The sequence below is a fragment of the Musa acuminata genome, chromosome BXJ3-3, assembly GCF_036884655.1.
Source record: "Musa acuminata AAA Group cultivar baxijiao chromosome BXJ3-3, Cavendish_Baxijiao_AAA, whole genome shotgun sequence".
NCBI classification, from domain to species: Eukaryota; Viridiplantae; Streptophyta; class Magnoliopsida; order Zingiberales; family Musaceae; genus Musa; species Musa acuminata.
The window spans coordinates 1,299,696-1,320,620 of NC_088351.1; the positions used below are offsets into that span (position 1 = coordinate 1,299,696).

The window sequence follows — 20,925 nt, forward strand, 5'->3', positions numbered from 1 at the left end:
GACAAACACTCACCTTTTGTGGTGTATTATTGTAATAATATTATTATTTAATTTATTATCTCCTCAAATTTTTTCCTTTCAATTTCATAAGCCTTTCATCTCTTATTTTATTTTGTATATGTTATGATATTATATTTTATATATATATATATATATATATAATATTCCAATTGAGAGGGCAAAAAGTGGAGAAGTCCTCGTGAGTCGACAAGTGTCACAAAATTAAGGACGGGAAACGGGGAGGGCCCCACGAAGGCGGCAAATGGAAGTGTGTGGGCCCGCCCGCATTCAAAAGGAATCCATGGGAGAGAGTTGGAATTCAATGGACGGGAGGCCCGCCCGGTTAAGGCGACGGTGCCAACCCACTGACACGGGATCAGAGGGCAAGGACCGCGGTGGCTCCGGTCAATCCGAGAGTGCCCATGCTCGGTGGTAGGCCGCGAGAAAGCAACCCCGCGAGCCAGCAGAGGAGACAAGCTTGACGAGGAGCGCAGGGGTCAATCATTGGTGGGGGGGGTGGTCTGGTGCGCTGTTTCTGCTTCTGCTTCCGCTGGGGGGCGAATGCCGCATGTGAAGGCGCGTGACTGCTGCTACGGGGAAAAGAGAGAGATGCAGCTCTCCACATGGGGCTTCGCAGGCAGTGCCAAGTTGGTGTCCTCTGCGGTGGTGCTGCCTGGTTGTGGCTTGCTCGTCTTCCACCTGCCTGCTGCTTGCCACCGATGCCTAGGAAAGAGTTGCCATGCTGTCATTAACAGCTATGTGATGTCAGACCACCTTCAAGAACGATGAATAATGACTGCATCATTTCAGAATTATTGTTGGGGTATGGAAGAAGATGTCATGCGATCACTCCTTTGAGCTTCAAAAGCTGGTGACAAGCAAATATCAAATATGCTCACTCGGGTCTTACTGTACACAGAGAGAGAGAGAGAGAGAGAGAGAGAGAGGTGGCCTTCTGTGAAGATTCCAAGTACTGATGTGGAGGCATGGAAAATAGGAAAACAATTTTCTATACTTTTGGTATTGTCAAATATTTTTGAAAACTGAAAACAAAAAATTACTATCCAAACAAAACTTTCTATATTATCCTTACTAAAACATCAAAACAGTTCTTTGATGAATATGCCAATCTCACCCATGCATGGATGGTTAACAATAGTAAAACATCATACATGTCTAAAATTTTTCATCTAGTTTTACTAAAAATATTTAAAATTTGCAATCCTCTCAAAGTTAATGCTTTAAGAAGCCAACCACTAAAAAATATTTTGGCCACATCATCTCAGCCATTACTTTGCTGTAAGGCATCAAATAATGGAGAACCTTATAACAATCTGACAATATTTCCAAATATATATATATGTACAAAGATTATATACCCTTCAAAGTACTTGCATCAGGACTATGTCCAAGTACATAGTTGTTCCATCAGCATTTGGTGGAGCATTTCGATTCTTCATCTGTGTGAACACCATTAGAGGTAACCAAAAATTAATGCATGAGTAGTCAGACATCATTTCATATAATTTATACTTTGGTTTCTGATGTTTAATTGTTTTTATGACCAATCTGCAAATCACAATACTTTATCCTTTTTTATTATACGTTTATTGTCGTTACAATTGAAGCTTCTTTGGGTCCAACACACATTTAATATCGAAAGAGTGTTGTTTATTCTTGATGTTTATGTAAGTTGATGTGCCTATCATATGTACACATTGAGAACATAAATGAGAGCACAGTGGAGAGAGATATCAGCTCGCTGGAAGAAGAAGAAGAAGAAGAAGCTCAATGCTCGGTGGTCAAGGTGGTAGTTGATGTGTTGCTTTTAATTCTCACAGGAGCAGTGGTATTTGGCTATATATTGACCAAGAACAATAGACTATCTATCTCACAATTCAACTCATATTAATTGGTGCCATTTCCTCTCCCAACAACTCATTTATTAAAATGTATGACACATGAAGATCCACAAAGACCTCCATGGTCAAGTCTTACCCTATTAATAGCTAGGCTAGGCTAGCTTGTCACACAAGACATGTCCTTTCCAATATGATAAATGCTATAGACCATATTGCTTTGTTACAGTGGTGTTGGTTCAATGCTAAATACCTTAGTATTGGCCATCATGCATCATAAAAGTTAAGATTGATCACTGAAAAGGAGAGGAGTATGATAGAAGTAACTATGGCATCCTCAGCCTCTTTTAATCTTTTAGGTAGATAAGAGCTTCAGGAAGGAGTTGGGCTGCAAGTGAAGTCCTTTGAGGCAAAAGATAGATAGGTTCATAAAAGCCAAAGAGTTGTTTGTCCTATTAAAAACATCCCAAAAAACAAGCTCAAACCAATCTTGTTTATCTCATGACATGAAGTTTTATGTCATGATAATGAAAACAATGTATTAGGTGTATTCAACCATTGTATAAAGTTATGTGCTGAAAGGATGCAGAGTTGATTGAAATCATGAACATGTACTCAATGATGCTTGGCCTTCATATTCTTAAAGGTAACAAAGAACGATAGAAAAAGAATGCCAAGGTAGGACCTCAACACACTTGCAGCCAATAAAAGCCACCCACCAACACATTGAACAACGCCTGTTCTTATCACCATCTCCCTCACTTCTTCCGCTCTTTCTGTTCCTTCATTTCTTCTGCTTCTTCTTCTTCTTCTTCTTCTTCTTCTTCTTCTTCTTCTTCTTCTTCTTCTTCTTCTTTCTCTTTTTACAGTTCATATCTGTATCTATATATATATCTCTTCTCCTAGTCGCATATTCTTTTCTTTTCCTTTGGTTTCTTCCTCCTCCCATCACGCACCGGCAACGACAACAACATTATCTGTAACTCGTAGTCGATCGATTATATGGGAAGCTGAGCTGGAGAGAGGAGATCAGATTTGTAGAAGGTGGATCGAAGGCATGGGAAGAGGCCCCTCCCTCCTGACGAGGCACCGGAGGAGAAGGAAGGATCGGAGCGCTGGTTGTCGCAGTACTACACCCCGGCTCGCGCCGATCAGGACGCATCGGCCATGGTCTCGGCCCTCTCTCACGTGATCAGCTCCCGCTCGCCACCCGTCGGCGCCGGAGGAGGCGAGCCAGTCATGGTCCAGCATGATGGAAAACTCAGCGGATCTGGGTCTGGCTCGGCGGAGATCAGGACGCAGCCCTCCGGTGAGCAAGGTATATATATCGGAGCTTGTGTTTCTTGCACCACTGACACAGATCTATATGTTCATCATCAAATCAATCTCCGTTCATCGTGATGCTTTCGTGCAATTATAGGAAGTTATGGGAAGAGAACCTAGTTATGCTAGTACGCAATGCATTATCTCATGTATAGTTTGCATCTTCTCTCTCTCTCCCTCTCTCTCTCTCTCTCTCTCTCTCTCTCTCTCTCTCTCTCTCTCGTTTAGCTGAGACGCATGTACGTGTAATGTAGGCAGAAGACATTACAGGGGAGTGAGGCAGAGGCCATGGGGGAAATGGGCAGCGGAGATAAGGGATCCCAGGAAAGCAGCTCGTGTATGGCTGGGGACGTTCGACACGGCGGAGGACGCCGCCATTGCCTACGATGAAGCCGCCCTGCGGTTCAAAGGCACCAAAGCCAAGCTCAACTTCCCCGAGCGAGTACAGGGCCGCACCGACCTCGGCTTCTTGGTGAGCGGAGGAGGCTCGGAACGGCAACCCCAGCCACCGACGCAGCGGCTGCCGGCGGCTAATTCGTACCCGAACCTGCTCCAGTACGCGCAACTCCTCCAGAGCAGGGACCAAGACCTGCACCAGGCGGCCTTCGGCCTCTACGCTGGGAGCACCTTCACGTCCACGTCCTCCCAGACATCGCCGACTTCCATGTCCGCGGCGTCTTCGCAAGAGATGCTGGACTTCACCTGCCAATCGCATTTCAAGAGCTCCTCTTCTTCGGGTTCGTGGCCTCATGGCGGCCACAAGCACGAGGACCAGCAGCCACCAGGCATGTAAGTGATGACTCGGCCGGCTTTCAGCTAGGTGCAGCACAAGGTTAAGGAGAGGAACGTTGGCGATGGAGAGAGACGCAAAGGCTTCGTGAAAGGTGTACTGCGTCAAAGATACCAAAGATTGCAGGCTCCTCTTGTTCTTATCCCCTAATGCATTGTTTCGAGTCTTATCCTACCACTGCTATCTCTTTGCTGTGTCACACACACCAACTGGGAAGTTTCCACCCCAAGTTTTCTCGAGCTTATCACAAACGAACCTTAGACAAACATGCTTCTATGAATCAAAAAACACAAATCATTAACGGTGCAACATATCGAGAAGGGAAGAACGATCTTTCATCCAACGCAGACGTACGACACGAACCAGATAAAAAAAAAGAGAACTAAGAGACGTGTGCCGCCAGCTGAGTAGGGAAGGGGAATAAAGATCGTGGCAAGACAAGCGATTGCAAGTTCCAAAACCCTTTCATGATCGAGCTAGGCATAGTACACCGATCGTATTCCCGCTGGCCGCATCACTCGTACGATCGACCAGATGCAGCGAAGACAAGAATAATGCCTGCCTGCATGCATGCATGGATGGATGCCATCTTGCTTTTAACACATGCAAGTATGAGCCGATGAAATAGATGGCGGCAAGTATCGAGGCAGAGTTTGGTCAACCATTAAACAAAGCTATCATTAGAAGCAAGCATATTCTCATGTGAGTTATACTAATGACGAGGTGGGGGAAAGAAGCATTCTGCCAAACCAATGTGATCGAGAAACAATGGGTTGTAAGACATGAACAATGACTCCAAAATGCCAAGGAAGGAAGGACATGTAGGCAGGAAATCCAACTCCTTTGGACTGGTTAAAGAGGGTGGGCACTGCCATTAATGGAGGTGACGAAGAAAGAGACTTGGACCAGTTCATCCTACTTGTGATCAGGGGACCAACACCTATGCACCTATATATATATATATATTCCCATCAGATCAATGGGAAAATACATCAAATTGAAACATATATGGTTCATGCTGATCACGGAGGAAACAAAGGTGAATTAGATTCGATTTCTGTTTTTGGTTTTGTGTTTTCTGCTGCGTGTGGATGTGTTGCTTGTTGCGGTCTTGTCATCGGTGCACGGGGAAAAGGAAGGCGGGCGGCGTGCGGTGCTTTCGGCTCTCACGTCAATCTTTGCGGCTTAAGCCTCGACTCTCGCACTCCTTTTTCCCGTCTCAAGTTCATACGTGAGAGCCCACGAAGCAGACTTCCCTCTCACCTTTGTCGCCACATGTAACCCTCGAAAGCGTTTTGTGGCTAAAAGAAAAACAATAATTATCTAAATCAAAATAAAATATTTTTTCTTGATATATATATATATATATAATATTTCTCTCTCTATATATATTTTCTGGTAAGAATAATTTACCAAGAAAATATCCAGAAATATTGTCTCGTTTAAAGCAAAATATCCCCAAACTATTGAGAAAAGTTAGAAATCAGTCTTGTTTAAACCCAAAAAAAATGTTTTTTCATATATATATATATATATATATATATATATATATATATATATATATAATATATCCAAGATTTGGACTCAAATAATGATAATTTAATTCTGGGTAGAAAAATAAACCATAATATCTCGAATATTTGAGATCAATTGCAGTCTTCTTTACTTATATTCTATGTAAGATAATAAATACCTCTAGTTAAATGAAAAAAGAATGAATTATTTTTTTTCTCATTTCAAGGAAACTGTTCCAAACAAGTTAGAAGGGCTTATGATTACTTCAATATTTTTTTGAATGAAATATGTACCATTCAAATATTTAAACATCTTAAAATTGGCATTAAATATATATTTTTGGGGATGAACCTAACAAAAGAAGCTTGTCCAATTCATCATGGAGTTGACATTTTGACCATTCTTTCTTCTTCTTTTTCCTTCTTTTTATGCTCTTACTGATCACAAGGAATCAAAAGAGCCCACAACCAATTATGTAGTCTCATCAATTAAGATTTAGTAATGCTTGAGTTAGGCAACATTCCTACACTTAACTTGAAAGGAAGAGTACAAAGGAAAGGATTCCTTCCTTTCCTTGTAATTAACATCCTTACCTAAACCTAACTTGAAAGGAAGAGTACATAGGAATGGATTCCTTCCTTCTAATTAGCAATGTGACATTAGCATTAGGCTTCTATCTCAAAGACATCATCACATCTTATGTTAACCTCAATCGCCATCGCAAACTTGATTTGTTATAATTATCTCTTCACCTGATATGATTTTAAGCAAACTTGATTCAAATAATGTTTATACCAAATAGAAATATAAAATTAGTGTATAAACATATGATGATGTCATGTAGACGAAAAAAATTTGCTCAAAAGTGCATTAGCATTGATCGAATGTCTCACGTAAATATACGATTATAATTATTTGTTTAGTTAGCACAATCACGAAGAAACTTGATATAGACATTTTCGTATTCTCAATTAAAAACCTAAAATTAGCATGCACTAAAAAAGAAAATAAAAACCTTGAGTTATGTTTTTAGAACAACCAATATTTGTTTAGTAAAATAAAATACCAACTCAAGACAATTCCTAAAAAATCAAACATTTAACATTTTAAGTTGATTAAAACTCTTTAGAAAAAAACCATCAAAATTTGCCAAGTTCAGTTAATCAAGCAAGCTAATCAAACCCATTAACCTACTTAACTATGGTTTGAACCATGACATAGTACAAGTGGCTACCAATCATATTAAAGTTATTTTTTCTTTCTTTTTCACACATAAGAGCAATCATTCCTAATGTAGAGTTGAAAGTACTCGAGATAGCAACTTTGCATGCAACAACTTGGCTTCTTTTGATCCTTGAGACTTCCCTAGCTCTCCATATCACAAAGGTCTAGAAGCATCTAGCCCACTCTATAAGCAATCCTCAGGGACACCTCTTCTCTTGATTGAGAGAGAGAGAGAGAGAGAGAGAGAGAGAGAGAAGGGGACAAGCTTTTGTGTCACCACCTAAACAAGTAAGGCATCTCAAGCTTCATCATGCAATTTGTCTTGGGACATTCCTTTTTCTAGTTCCTTCCATTCCTCTTGATGGCCAAACTCTAAGTCATCTTGTAGGGACCATGGATTCCTTTTCCTTACTGGTTTCATAAATGCATGCATGGACCTCTTTGTTTAGTTAGGTTAGGTTAGGGGAAGATCTAAGACCACAATAATATTAATTTTAAGTTGGTGTTCATCAGTCAAATCCTACCGAATGGGTCAGTTGGGACCATTGATTTTTCAACCAATAATTATTTGAGATAGTTTCGTGTCTGAATTTAGATTAAAAATAATAAATTTTAAATTATTTTTAGGTTCTTTTAATTAAAATATGACAATGATTAACAATGCCCTTCAAAATCATTAGTTTTTGGAGACAATCTTACCTCGAAATATAAGAAAATTATTATTATTATTTTGAATTAGATGTTGTAGACTCTTTTAACAAAATTACATAATGAATTCATTTCTTAGGTTCTTCAATAAAAGATACAATATCACTATTTTTTTATTTATTTTTAGATTCTTTCGATTTGATTATAATAATGATTCACTATGTCCTTTGGAATAGGAATAAGTAGCATGAAATCCACTAGCATTACTCCTTTTCATCTACTACAAATAATCAAATCTAATTCGTTTGAGATTAGATGTGCATCTATTCTTCTTTCTTATGCCTTTTGTCTTTTGTGGTAAGGGTTTTGGGTTCTTCCCCAAAGTGGAAATCTTTGGGCATAGCTTTCATTAAGTTATAACTATCATCGCATGGACAATGGACATGCGATGATGTTATGATCATCTGATTCGAAGTATTTATCATAATTCATAACAAATCATGTCCGAAATTTTATTTTATTTTGTCTAATTCAACATTTTGTCTTATATCTATTCTTAATAACTTCAACTTTTAAAGATTTAGGATAATCTAATTATAGTGTTAATACAGATTCAGAATCGGAATACCGATTCGACACCACCTATTCTAAAACTCTATCGAGTGTGTGTTCGATAAATCTTCTCCGATTCTTAAGTTAGTCTTGGTTATAATAGGTTAATCAAACACTAAATCTTTTAAAATCAAATGTATTAGCATTTGAGAGCGAGCTAAGAAAGGTACATGAGAACAAATTTTTCGCAAGGAAACTTTTAATCATTAAACTTAAATACGAGTGTTAATATTAAAAATGATTGTACGTCTTTTCTAATAAAAGAATACAATGATCATCCATGCGACCATAGCGCTAATATCGTAACACAATATTCATTATTTTTCTCATTTAATCTATTAAACAATTGATACAATTAAATCACTCAATTAGCCAATTAGTAGTATGCCTCTTTCCCATTTAATCTATTTTGGGCTCAGCCAGCCATTGCCAACTTTGATCCATTAAATCTGTAGCCCACAAAAATGCTCTTTTGTTTTGGTTGTCTCAATGTATATGTAAATTGCAAGAATGGCTGTCTCACTTACTACATGAGATGCAGATTGAGCCATGTCAGATGCATCAGTGTATTAATCTCTATTGCAATTATACTTTACAAAAAGTGTTTGAAGTCCTTTAAGAATGTGCAGCAGAATGGTTTCTTTGATGTGATCCTCAGTTTTACTGTATACTTCCTTTGATATATTTTTAATATGCTCTCAAAGCTCAGCTATATGGATCTTGTTTTCATCATCAAGTATCAATATTGTCTTTCATCATTTTTATTCAGACTTGAGATTGGGTATTATTGGTGTTGCTCTGTTGATTCAGATTGAGATAAGAAAAAAATTGATGTTGCTAAGTAACAGACTATATTTCCAATGCATTGTGTGCATTTTGAGACTCTCTATTGGACATTCAGTATTAGGATATTGGCATGAAAGCTTCTGCCACTGAACAATGCATGGATTCCCAAACAGAGGAGTAATCAATCATGTTTGTATCCCTCCTGCTAACAACAGGAAGAATGCAGAGGGAGAAGTTTTATGTGGAGTTGGTCATCACCTTATCATCATCTGCTTCATCCAACTTCATTATGATCCAAATCCATCTGAGCTCAATCATAACCTGTCTACTTCACACAGGTCTCCTATGTCTCACAAGTGGGATGTCCTTCTCATGAATCATCACCCTCTCATAATTCATCAACTAATTAAAAATACATACTCAAATAAAGCTACAAGAATATATATATATATATATATATATTCATTATTTTTAGAAATAATCATATGAAAAATAAAAAAAAAATGCTGATAAGTATGGTGAAAGTGGGCAACACAATATTCATTTAAATTCAGAAAGTATAAATGATTTGCATTTTTATATTCATATCTTAATCTAAGCTTATTAAATTTGAATTACTTTTCTAACTATTTGATTCATATTGTTTTCTGCAATAGTCACACCTATAAGTGTCTAAATTAGAAAGTGTGTTCCTCATAATCCCATTAATAATATTATTAATTATAAATATTTATTGGTCCTTTACTCGAAACTCCTATAACTGTCTTGGCAAGGCCACGAATAAAACCGACTTTCTTCACTCTTTAACAATGTACCCACAAAACCACCTGCCTGGCCAACCTAGTGTCTCTGTGAGCCCCATTTTAGGGCCAATTGTTAAGCAGGTAATATCAATGGTATTTTTAGCTTTTAACTTTTATGGGTGGGATCTACGAACCGTCACCGTTGGCTGATCCTCCCGCAGATTAAGTCTCAATCGACTCTCTAATCTTCCGCCTCGAATCCAGTTCGGTTTCTGCGCAAGCAACCTTTGTCGGCTCTAAGTTCCCTCTCTCCCTTGTTGTCGGTTCCGTTCTTCTTGTCTTCAATCGAGTCCTCGGTTCTTTTGTTCTTGTTCCGGTTCGAGTCCTTGGAGCCGGAGATGTCTGTGGCAGAGGGGAAGGGGAAGAGGAAGGGGAAGGGGAAGGAGGTTATAAGATTGGAGCGGGAGTCAGTAATCCCGGTGCTGAAACCCAAGCTCATCGTGAAACTAACGAATCTAATCGGTGAGCTTGCGCCTGTTTCGTGGGTTTTCGATGGTTTTGCTTTTCATTCCGTGCTCAATCCTTTTACTGGAATCGTTTTGCGTTATTTCTTTGCCTTTAGGGTTCTGGATTTTCTGTTTTCTGTGTGCATGGTTGTTGCGGTCGACAGAGTGTTTTATCTTTCAAGAAAGCTTCTTTCGAATCTCCTCTCTGTTTACTGAAAGGAAAAATTAGCTTTAATAAATTTGATATGATAAATTGGGGGAAATTAGTCGAAGAATGGTATGGGGTTTATCGAGCAGTGTGATACCCTTTCACCAACTCAATAACAAAATTTGATTTTTTTTTTTCGCATTCGAAGAAAAAACCTTTAAATTGAGAACACAATTAATGCTGCACATGATTTATCTGTGTTGAGCTTGATGCAACACCCGGAGGAAAATTGCTATCGCCTGTACTATTTTGCCCGTACTTTGCTGCTGAATTGAACTTATCTCACAAGACTAGCTATCAGATAACCTACTCTCGAAGAGTACTTGGCATTGTTTTCGAACTCCAGGCAATGTAATATCTCCGTAGGAAATTTAGATGTTTGGAGACAAATTTTACACAATTGACATTGACAAAATAGAGGGGAACCTAACTAGTATTTTCATTAACATCACCATGCTACAGACTTGGTAAGCACAGGAGGTTTGGGAGTTTGCCTTGCTTCAGATAAATAAATCGTAGCCACTCACAACCTTGCTGTTTTTCATTTTTTTCTTCTTTTTCTGTTGAGACTCAGAGAAATGTCCCCTGTATATTTGTTCTCGTGAATGCATGAGACATTGCCTCTTCTTCACACACAAAAGAAAGTTTAGAGCTTTAGGATTGATTGGTGAGAACAGGCAGGACAAAAAGAAGGTTGAGAAGTTTTCTCATAACTTTAGGACCAGTTCAAGAGTGCCAGTGATAGCATTCTGGTTGACAGCAGATAGGATTAGACAAAGAGTCCATTATCCATCATTGCTGTAAATTGACAAAGAAACTTTCTTACTGTCATAGTCCACACTAAGTATTATATCTGCTTTTGCTTCAAAATTTAGAAATTGCTATTTTTAGTTTTTCTCCCCAAAATTCTCAATTGCAGCAAAATATAAAACTTAATGTGGAGTTTTTTCTCATGGGGAAATGATTCATGTAGGGTTATAAAAACAATATATTAGTACATTTAGATTTGTTCGAGTACATGGCTATGATTCTAGCTAGTGGATCAATGAAATTACACGAAAGAATTTCATTAAATATTCTAGACAAGCATAAGATTTGATAATGATGCACTTATTGGCAGCCTAGTTATTTACATCAAATATTTCAACTCAAAGGTATATGAGTTAGGTGGTTGATGAAAAATTATGGGAATTGAAATTGAGATGAAATATATAAAAACAGAGAAAAATACAAGTGAACTAAAGAATAATTAACAAAATATATAATGAAAATAGATGGTTTAATACGAATATGGAACATGATACAGTACAAAAAACAATTCAGTTCAATTTCAACTATAAAATGCAATCAGGATAATTTATCGAGGAAATGAAATGCTGTTCTGGTTAAATGCTACAGGAAGTTGCTTATGTAATTAAACTTCCTTCATGTTCAGTCTCTTGGGTTTAACAAATATGTTTCTTTTGCAGAAAGCAATAAAGTAAAAAAAAGGTTCTGCTGTAGGATTAGCACATCTTTGCAAGCTTAGAAACTAAAATTGTATGCAACATGTACCCCGTTTCTTGACATAATCTGTCCTAATATACATGGCTGAGATTGTACAAATAATTCTTATAAATTACTTGCTGTAAGTATCTTAGTTTTTAAGTTTTAACTGATATTGATTATAGATTTATTTGCGGATGAGTTTGAAAAATTTACCTTCATTCTTTTCCAGAGCTTGCTTCTGACCGAACTGAATTCATTAAGCTATGCAAGAGAGTTGAGTACACTATTCGTGCTTGGTACCTCCTACAGTTTGAAGATTTGATGGTACAGTTCTTTCATACAATTATTACATACATGGAGAACGTGTTTGAGTTGATGAATATATAAATGGCTACTCATGCTAGTTATTTTTTTTCACTTACACATTTCATATACCCAGTTATACATAAGTCAGATGTCTCTATTTTATGTCTCACATGCATGTAGAATTATATACCAGAAAAATAGCATTCTTGGACTAATTTGCAATTGCTTTTTGTTTTTTCATAAATGAGTTTGGTTGATGATTTTTTTGGTGTTAACAATATTGTTTCTGCAGCAACTTTACTCGCTCTTCGATCCTGTACATGGTGATCGGAGATTGCAACAGCAGAATTTTTCTTCTGAAGAGATTGATGTTCTGGAACTAAATTTCCTGGAGTACTTTTTCCAGGTTTGTGAACTTCCTAGTGACTTGACTGTAATTTCATAATGATTTGGAAACTTATCTAACCAAATACTTGCCCTTGAAGTAAGGTCTGTGTCTTTCCTGCTTTTCTTCCAAATTTTCTGAATTCCTGCTATTTTAAATTGGATACAACTGCTGTGGTGCCAAGTTAATACAGAATTGCACCTTCTAAACTTATGGTGTTCCACTTGCAGAAAAATAAACTTAAAAAGAAAAAAAGAGAAAAGCAGCTACATGCAATAAAATCTTTTTCTTTCATATTGAGTGTACTTCTAGATAGAACAGCCGTTACAATCATATGTTTTTCTTTGATTGAGGCAGGTAATGGAAAAGAGCAACTTCAAACTAGTGACCGATGAGGAGATTGAAGTTGCACAATCTGGACAATATCTCTTAAATCTTCCAATCAAAGTGGATGAATCTAAGGTTTAAAACGTGATCTATTTGTTTATACTTGAAACTTTGTATTAGCTTAACTTGTGAGTTCTTTGGGAATGTAGCTGGATAACAAGCTTCTGCCAAGATACTTTAAGAAGCATCCACATGAGGATCTCCCTGGTTTTTCTGATAAGGTATTGTCAGTTCCTCCTACAGTGTTGTGCTTTTTGATCCCTTTATGCAAAATGTTTTTCATCTAGAAGTTTAAGCAATTTCGAACTTTTGACTTTGATGCTAGATGTAGAAAGTTTCATTGTAATTGATTCTGATGATTCTGTTTCAGATCACTTTATTGTAGTAAGACACAGATCTGAGTAAAACTTGAATAAAACAGAATTAGGCAAGGCATTTCCAGGAAACTGTCTTCAAAATAGATGATTTCCCCACTATGATGCAGATGGCTTCATAGAAATTCTATCTCCAGTATGCAATCTCTTACCCGAAATAATCAAGATTGCACTTCTTGATTACTTGAAGAATCAGAACACAACTAGAAAATAAGAGAAAAAAGAATTCGGTACTTTGTTTGACTAGAATTTTCTTATGCTTTACTCTTCAATGTAGAGGAGTTTATATAGACATTGAAAGGATGCTAAAACGTCTTTTCAGTTATCCTGAAGAGTTATGACTTTTTGAACCATTACAGCACATTAAACTGATTTTTTAAACTGCAAGCAGTTTCTATGACTGTTCCCCTTCATTCCTACTCCTTTTCTTTATTTATAGTAAATTCCTTATATATAACAATGCCCCACTAATTTACATATAATAAAAATATAAATCATAAAATTATAAATGAAAATGTAAACTCTAGGATGTGTATAGTGTATATTCATAAGTGGACTAACCTTAAGCTTTGGACTGAATATGAGACACAAGGAACCATAATCACACTATATATGAGCTCTGAATTTTAAATATGGCAGCGCTTTAATGGGTCTTGCGTTGAATCTTGATTTAGCCAGTATTCGTAGGATCTTACTGGTATGATCTGTAAGAAGCGGTCTCTTACTTCTCTATTGGCAAGGGTAGATTTATCAACAGTGTCCACAACTCACTCTTCAAAGCTACAAGTTTCTTAGGACTTTATTGTCCAACCGTCTTGTCACGAACGGTTGTCGCACACTTGCAACAACTTCGTTCAACGAATCGTTCGTCGCTTTTGCATGCTTGAACATAAATATGGTAGCTTGTTTTGCTTTAGTTTTGTGTGTTTTTGCTTGTAAAAATACATGTTCGAACAGGTTGCAGCGCACAGTGTGACCGCTCACTGCGCCGGGCCAAAAAGCCCTAAAATGGCTCTGTTTTCGCATGCCGCGGGCTGTTTTTTGCAGCCCTTTGCAGCGCGCGAAACGTCAGCCATCTCAGCACTCTGGAACCCCCCGGGTGGCACAGGGCTGGATGGAGCTTCGGTATATTGTCGGGCGTTGAAAAATCTTCACAAGTTCGCACGTTGATTTGACGGGAACTTGCCTTCGCGCCCGGCACCCAATGAGCAGTTGTTTGTGGACTTGCAATTGTTCGTTCTACCTTCTAAAGTCCTTGTTTTCTTCCTTCTTCTCTTTTCTCCTATGCACACAAGGTGCTTGCTGAATTGCTTGTAAAGCTTCCCTCTTTGCGAGACGTTGGGACTTATCCGTCGCTCGTTTTCAATCTAATCAACTTTCTGTTTTACAGGTCCTTTGGGACTTGTATGAGGTTGCAACTAGGTTGAACCTTTGCGGACGCATATGTCGCAAGGATGCCTCAAGACTTAGGCAATCCCAACTAAGTCCGTGAAGTTGGCGCAAGGGTGCGTCGCGATTTAGGCAACTCAAGATAAGTTCGTGTCTTAGCCGTAAGGGTGCCTCACGACTTAGACAATTCCAGCTAAGTCCATGACAGTCTGTTGTGGTAATTAGTGCATTAACTAGATATAGGACTTCAACAGATATAGTATTCCCCCACTATTTCTTAAACTTTGCACTTGAAATGTATCCTTGTTTCCATTTCACAAATATCTCATAATGAATTGCCTTTTAAACTCTTATAACTTGATTTCCACTATCGAGTGGTATCACAGAAATAGAGTTGGTTTCAATCAAGAAGTTCTTTTATCGGTAATAGTCCTATACCTCTCATGGTTTTAGTAATTTTATCGCCTGATAAAGGCTTTGTCAAAGGGTCTGCTAACATTTGTTTTGTAGGTAAGAATTGTAATACTATCTTTCCCTTTTTCGCAAGTCTTCGATCAAATTTATATCTCATAGCAATATGTTTATTGCTTTCTGTTATCCTTTTGTTCTTTGTATTGTGGATTGTAGCCTGGTTGTCACAATATAGTGTTATAGATTTACCAGGTGGATTGATAAAAGGAATACTTATTAGTATTCTCTTAAACCAAACAATTTCTTTACTGCAATTGACATTGCAACATACTTGATTTCCATAGAAGATAAAGCAACACAGAATAACGCAAGAAAATAGATTTAACAGCTTTACTTCCTAATTTAGGTCTTTTTAAAGCAGCATCTAAAGCATATGCAATACAACCCCACACTTTAAAATAATTAATACTGGGTTTCCTTTTAATCAATAATTATTCGGGTTTGCATCTTTACATCCTCTCACATTCTTAGTTTAACCAATATTTTCTTATAATTACCTTGTTTTTAGAAAAAATCACTTTTAATCAGTGGTTAAATTAGAAACAATTCTTATTATATGGTATTTTACATATCTACGACATTACACGTTTGGTATTATAGTTTTATGATATTCTTTCTTAATGAATTCTTTTTTCTTACCTTGGTCTTTTTTGTTTGGGAAGTATATAATTTTTCGACGGGGGATTGGAATTGACAAGACAACTGATTACTTTATTATGGAGAAGTTGGATATGATCATAGCTCGTTTGTGGATGTGGTTTTTGAGGGTTACTAGGTAAACAATTTCTTAGAATTGTGTATTGTTCATGTTATATTTTCTGAATAGAAAAGATTACCCTGACATATTGGGATGCTTTCAATGACTTTAGGCTTCAGCGGCTCTTTTCAAAAAAACCAAATATGATATCCAGAAAAGATACTAAGAAAACTGATGAAATTGTTGCTGATTCAGAGATGGAAGATTTATTTGTTGAGCGTATACGAATTGAGAACATGGAGCTGAGGTTCCAATTGCTTTATCGGACTTGATTTGATATAAATCTTGATATTTAACATTGCATGATCTGATATTCTGTATTTTGTGTTTAATGCAGCACCCAAAATCTAATCAGCAATATCACAATCCAAGAACCAACTTTTGACAGGATGATTGTTGTATACAGGTAACTATGAGTTAAATTGTTAAAATACTTTTCATTAAGTCATAGTACTTGGTAGTTGAGATCGTATATATTGGATTAAGCATATTGTTTTTGTCACGCCTTTTTATGATATGAGTGTCAATGCAGCCTCCCCATATGATCGTTGTCAAGAATATGATTCAATTTTTTGTTATGTCCAGTTAACTATGACTGATGCTATTTGTAACCACACAGGCATGCCAGCACAAACAGCAAGACAGAACGAGGAATCTATGTAAAACATTTCAAAAATATTCCCATGGCTGATATGGAACTAGTTTTGGTGAGGTTTCCTAACTGAAGTTCTAGGAAACACACACAAGCTCTTGAATTTTTTGTTATCAATAACAATTATGTTTGACTATTTTCCTTCGTTGGGACCACTGATTTTGTAGCCTGAAAAGAGAAACCCAAGTTTAACACCTATGGACTGGGTCAAGTTTCTAATTTCTGTTGTTCTTGGTCTTGTAAGTGTCTGGATGAGTTAAATATACTGGTCTTGAACTTTTGCTCTCCGTATCTTTTTAAATAATTAATAATTATTATACTGATTCAGGTTACTCTGGTCAGCTCTCTCGAAATGCCGAAGGCAGACATCTGGGTTGTCATAGCTGTCCTTTCTGGTCTTGTTGGCTATTGTGCTAAGATCTATTTCACGTGAGTATACTTTTATAAACAATCTTCTTTTATGGTCAAGCATTGCAATATAAATCAAGGTCAATTTTCTTTTTTTCCCTTTTATGAGTAGAAGGACGTATGTGATCACTTCCTTGTTATGTATTTGTCTTCTTTGGCAACAAGGAAAAGTAACTTCCATTTGTTTTAGCACTGACTTCTATGATAGGTTGTCATTGGTAATAACACATTTTCTTGTGAAAATTTATGAAACACAGGTTTCAGCAAAACATGGCAACTTATCAAAACCTAATCACCAAATCAATGTATGACAAACAACTTGATAGCGGGAAAGGCACACTTCTACACTTGTGTGATGATGTGATTCAACAAGAAGTAGGTTTTAGACCAATAGAACTCGTTGCATCTTATCATGTGAATTGTAGCAAAATATATAGCATTTTACAATCTGAATATGCAGGTCAAAGAGGTGATAATTTCTTATTTTATTTTGATGGAGCAAGGGAAGTTGGAGATAAATGTATGAACTCTTGGTCATTCTTTACCTTCTATGTTGTCCTTCATGGCAAATAAATCAGCCACCATGCTTATATTTTCTTAGCGTCACTATAGGTTCTCGACCGTCAATGTGAAGAACTTATTATGGAAGAGTTCAATGAGAAATGCAATTTTGAAGTCGAGGATGCAGTCAAAAAGTTGGAGAAACTTGGTATTGTTTCAAGGGTAAGTTTGAATAATGCTTTTTCACTTATACTTCCCTTTAACTGTGTTTAATTGATTGCTATTTTTCAACGATGGAAGTTCTTTTACTAATTGAATGCTCGAGAGATAATGGTACATAAGGGTTAATGATTTTATAACTGAAACATCATGCACGGTTTTGGTACTGGAACATTCATAAGAAAATATGCTAAAAGAACTTCTGTACCAAGCATACTTTAGTAGTCTGACATGAAAAATAAGGATCCAGCTTTCTGTAGAATATAACTAAATGAACACTGTCTTATTGATCATTTTAAGCTTTTTAGATGACCTAGGAGTGGTGAGAATTTACAATTCATTAGATGTTATGCTAAAAGAACTTTTGTCGAAGCATATTTTAACAGTGTGACTTGCATAAAGAAATGAGGAAGCAACCTAATATTAAAGTACAGGTAAATAAACCGTCTCCCATCTTAAGATTTTAACTGACTTGGCGGTGGTGAGAATTTGACACATTATTAGAACAGGAGGACTAATGCTCAAGTCTCCAAGCAGTTAATTTCCTCATTTTGTTTTAGTATCCGCATGTTGAGCTGAGAGGAGTACAAAGAAAGATGAAAGGGCAAACTAGCTAAATCATTACAGATGAAGTTCTTTAGTAGTATGGTGTTGCCATGTTGATAAGTATGTGTTGGCATGGGTGAACAAGTAGCATGCTGGTGAGGTTCCAACATGTGTCATGCCTGGCCGCTTTGGAGGTGCCACCATATTTATAAACCAATTCATGATATGCCAAAAGGATGCTGACAAAGACATTACTCTAATACTGGACCTAAGTGTTGATGAAAAATTGTGTAGCTGTAATGTGTAATTGAGAACATCATATAGCATCATGTAAGGTGCGACTAAGAAACAACCGCTGTTGTTAATATAACCTTATTAACTTATATTGAGTTCCTTCTTGTCCGACTTCATTGACATGGAGATATAGTGATGTTTTATTATGTGCTAGTAGTTTCTGGTTAGAGACGATCCGTATGATCAGATATGATCAACCATGGAGATTAGAGCATCGCTTATAAATCACCCAGTATTACTTTTTAAGAGACAGACTTCAGAATGAGTTGATTGAACTTGAGCAAACATGAAACCAAACTGCTTACAGCTTCTTACGTTGCATCATACTTATCTTTCACATCTAGAAGTAGGTAATTCCATGGTGTTGCTGGAATTTTTATGAGTAGCTTATAGATTGGACATGTTTATCACATCTCAGTGCATTCAATTGCGTCTTGGTATGGTTAAAATGACAAGCCTATGTACAGGATTCTGCTGGAAGAATCTGCTGTGTTCCCTTGAAGCGCGCAAATGAGATCATTGGCACCACTACAGAAGAACTGGTGATGAAGGCCAAACAAGGCCCGGCTGCTTGACGATCAAAATTTGGAGTCTCATTCCCTTACAATGCACTCGAATTTGACTCCTCCATGTTGTTCGATTAGATCATGTAAGTAAACTATAATCTCATGTGTTATTGTTTCATTGTTTGTTTGTAATTATATGCCACTACTCCATAAGTATTTTCTTTGGCTGCTGAAGAGTTAGAAAAGTGATTGAAATTACATGTTTTTGGGCTAATTATATATTATCCTCACCTTTAGTATCTCGATCCTTATATTTTCAAAAATTATATCTGGATCACTATAGTTATAAAAATAAAATATTTAATTTCATTTCTTCTTATATCATCAATTTTATTGACAGAAATACATAAGATTTTATAATCGATGGTGACTTATTTTTCAACAAAAAAGAGAGTCAGTATATATCTTCCACCCAATGGATGAGAAGTAGTAGTTAGCAGTTGATGACAGTTGATGATCGCCCCTTTGATCATCCTGTCACACTGCACAATCATCGAAGGTGAGACAAAAGTCATATTCTGGATTAACTAATTATGCCTCTTTCTTAATTCATATTCTGCATAAGATTTAAAAGTCTAGTTATAATATTTTATGAATAGAATTTATTATTATTTATATCTTTATATATATATATATATAATGACTATCTTTATTGAGTTTCCTATCTTTATTGATTTAGAAACAAGAACAATCAAATATAATGACTAATCGATCGAACTGATTCATCCATAATTCATAAGGTGTAATCCATACTACTTCAGCTATTTTATTAAGAGATATTTTTAAGGATTATGATAAATAAAAAATATTTTTTAAAAAATATAAAGAAGGTATCTCTATAGAGAGAGAGAGAGAGAGAGAGAGAGAGAGAGAGTTGGGACATGTATTATCTCACATGAAAAGAAAGTGATGTGAGATAGATAATATAGCGTGTGGGAATGGGAACAAAGCCTAGTGCTCGCCCACCTCCTCCTCCTCCTCCATCCCTCATATTCCGGATGGCCTCTTTCCTCACGGACTCTGAACTTTCTAACTCATCCAACACATCGAGCTCTCTCTCACGCATTTAGTCTTCCTTGAGACACCACAAAGCATGGAAACTGGCGCTTTCCTGGTAGTTTTTTTGTACCCTTCCCTGCCAGTGTTTCCCCCCCCTTTGATCCTCTCTCTGCCTTCCTACGAAACATTACATTCCGTCTATTGCCATGAAGAAGCCTTTTTGTTCTCCGGAGTTGGGTGGATTGGCTCTTTTTGACTTCTCTTCGCAGCACGCACGCCTTTTCATGGGTTCCCTTTGGGCCGGGAAATGGAGCCTGAGACACTAGCAACATCCTCCGTGTCAGCCACCCTTCTTTCCTTCCACCGGTTGCAAGACAAGATTGACATCTTGAGTGAAATACCAGCATTGGTGTTCGCATCATTTTAGAGAGAGAGAGAGAGAGAGAGAGAGAGAGGAATGACATTACCTTGGTCGAGTGAAAGACGAGCAAGAGCTTAGGGTGAGAAATCAAAGGTTCAGAGCTACAAGACAACCAAACTACATGGAAAGGTGTCGGACTACAGTTGCAAAGCTCGAGCTATTATTTGGGTTCAGTGTAAAAGGCCTTCACATGCCTACGCCTCAACCACTGTACTCCCTACCACTTGTATGTCTCTTCTAGCTCTCCATGAGAAGGTTTCTTTCATCTTATGGCCGCTAAAATCCCGCTTTAGATCTCCACATTGTACCTTCGATCTCCAAAGGTGCATGTTGCATGATCTTGTTCTTGAGAAATAAGATCAAAAGAAAGAAACCAAAATACCAATAAATATCAAACAAGAAAAGGAGCCTTCTTTCATACTCCATCTACTGTTGCTAACTCGTACGAGACAGTTCTGTCCTTATTATTCTAATCCTAATCAAACTCAAACTCAACATTAATTATCTTAACACTTGTGGTCCTCAAATGTGCATCGGAGCTATTCGAC

General features: G+C 37.2%; 2 protein-coding genes across 2 annotated transcripts; both read left to right on the plus strand.

Moving 5' to 3' along the window:
* The first annotated feature begins 2,605 nt into the window (after nt 1–2,605).
* LOC135633303 (ethylene-responsive transcription factor ERF113-like) lies at nt 2,606–4,149 on the plus strand. The gene is made up of 2 exons (XM_065142619.1): nt 2,606–3,177; nt 3,437–4,149. The coding sequence occupies exons 1-2, from the start codon at nt 3,027–3,029 to the stop codon at nt 3,973–3,975; spliced, it is 690 nt and encodes a 229-aa protein (XP_064998691.1). The 5' UTR covers nt 2,606–3,026; the 3' UTR covers nt 3,976–4,149.
* A 5,566-nt stretch (nt 4,150–9,715) lies between these two features.
* LOC103977128 (uncharacterized) lies at nt 9,716–19,131 on the plus strand. Its single transcript, XM_009392558.3, has 15 exons — nt 9,716–10,022; nt 11,932–12,026; nt 12,301–12,414; nt 12,751–12,855; nt 12,930–13,001; nt 15,677–15,789; nt 15,884–16,018; nt 16,109–16,177; nt 16,391–16,478; nt 16,591–16,662; nt 16,752–16,852; nt 17,089–17,206; nt 17,292–17,351; nt 17,444–17,554; nt 18,859–19,131. The coding sequence occupies exons 1-15, from the start codon at nt 9,899–9,901 to the stop codon at nt 18,964–18,966; spliced, it is 1,485 nt and encodes a 494-aa protein (XP_009390833.2). The 5' UTR covers nt 9,716–9,898; the 3' UTR covers nt 18,967–19,131.
* The last annotated feature ends 1,794 nt before the right edge of the window (nt 19,132–20,925 follow it).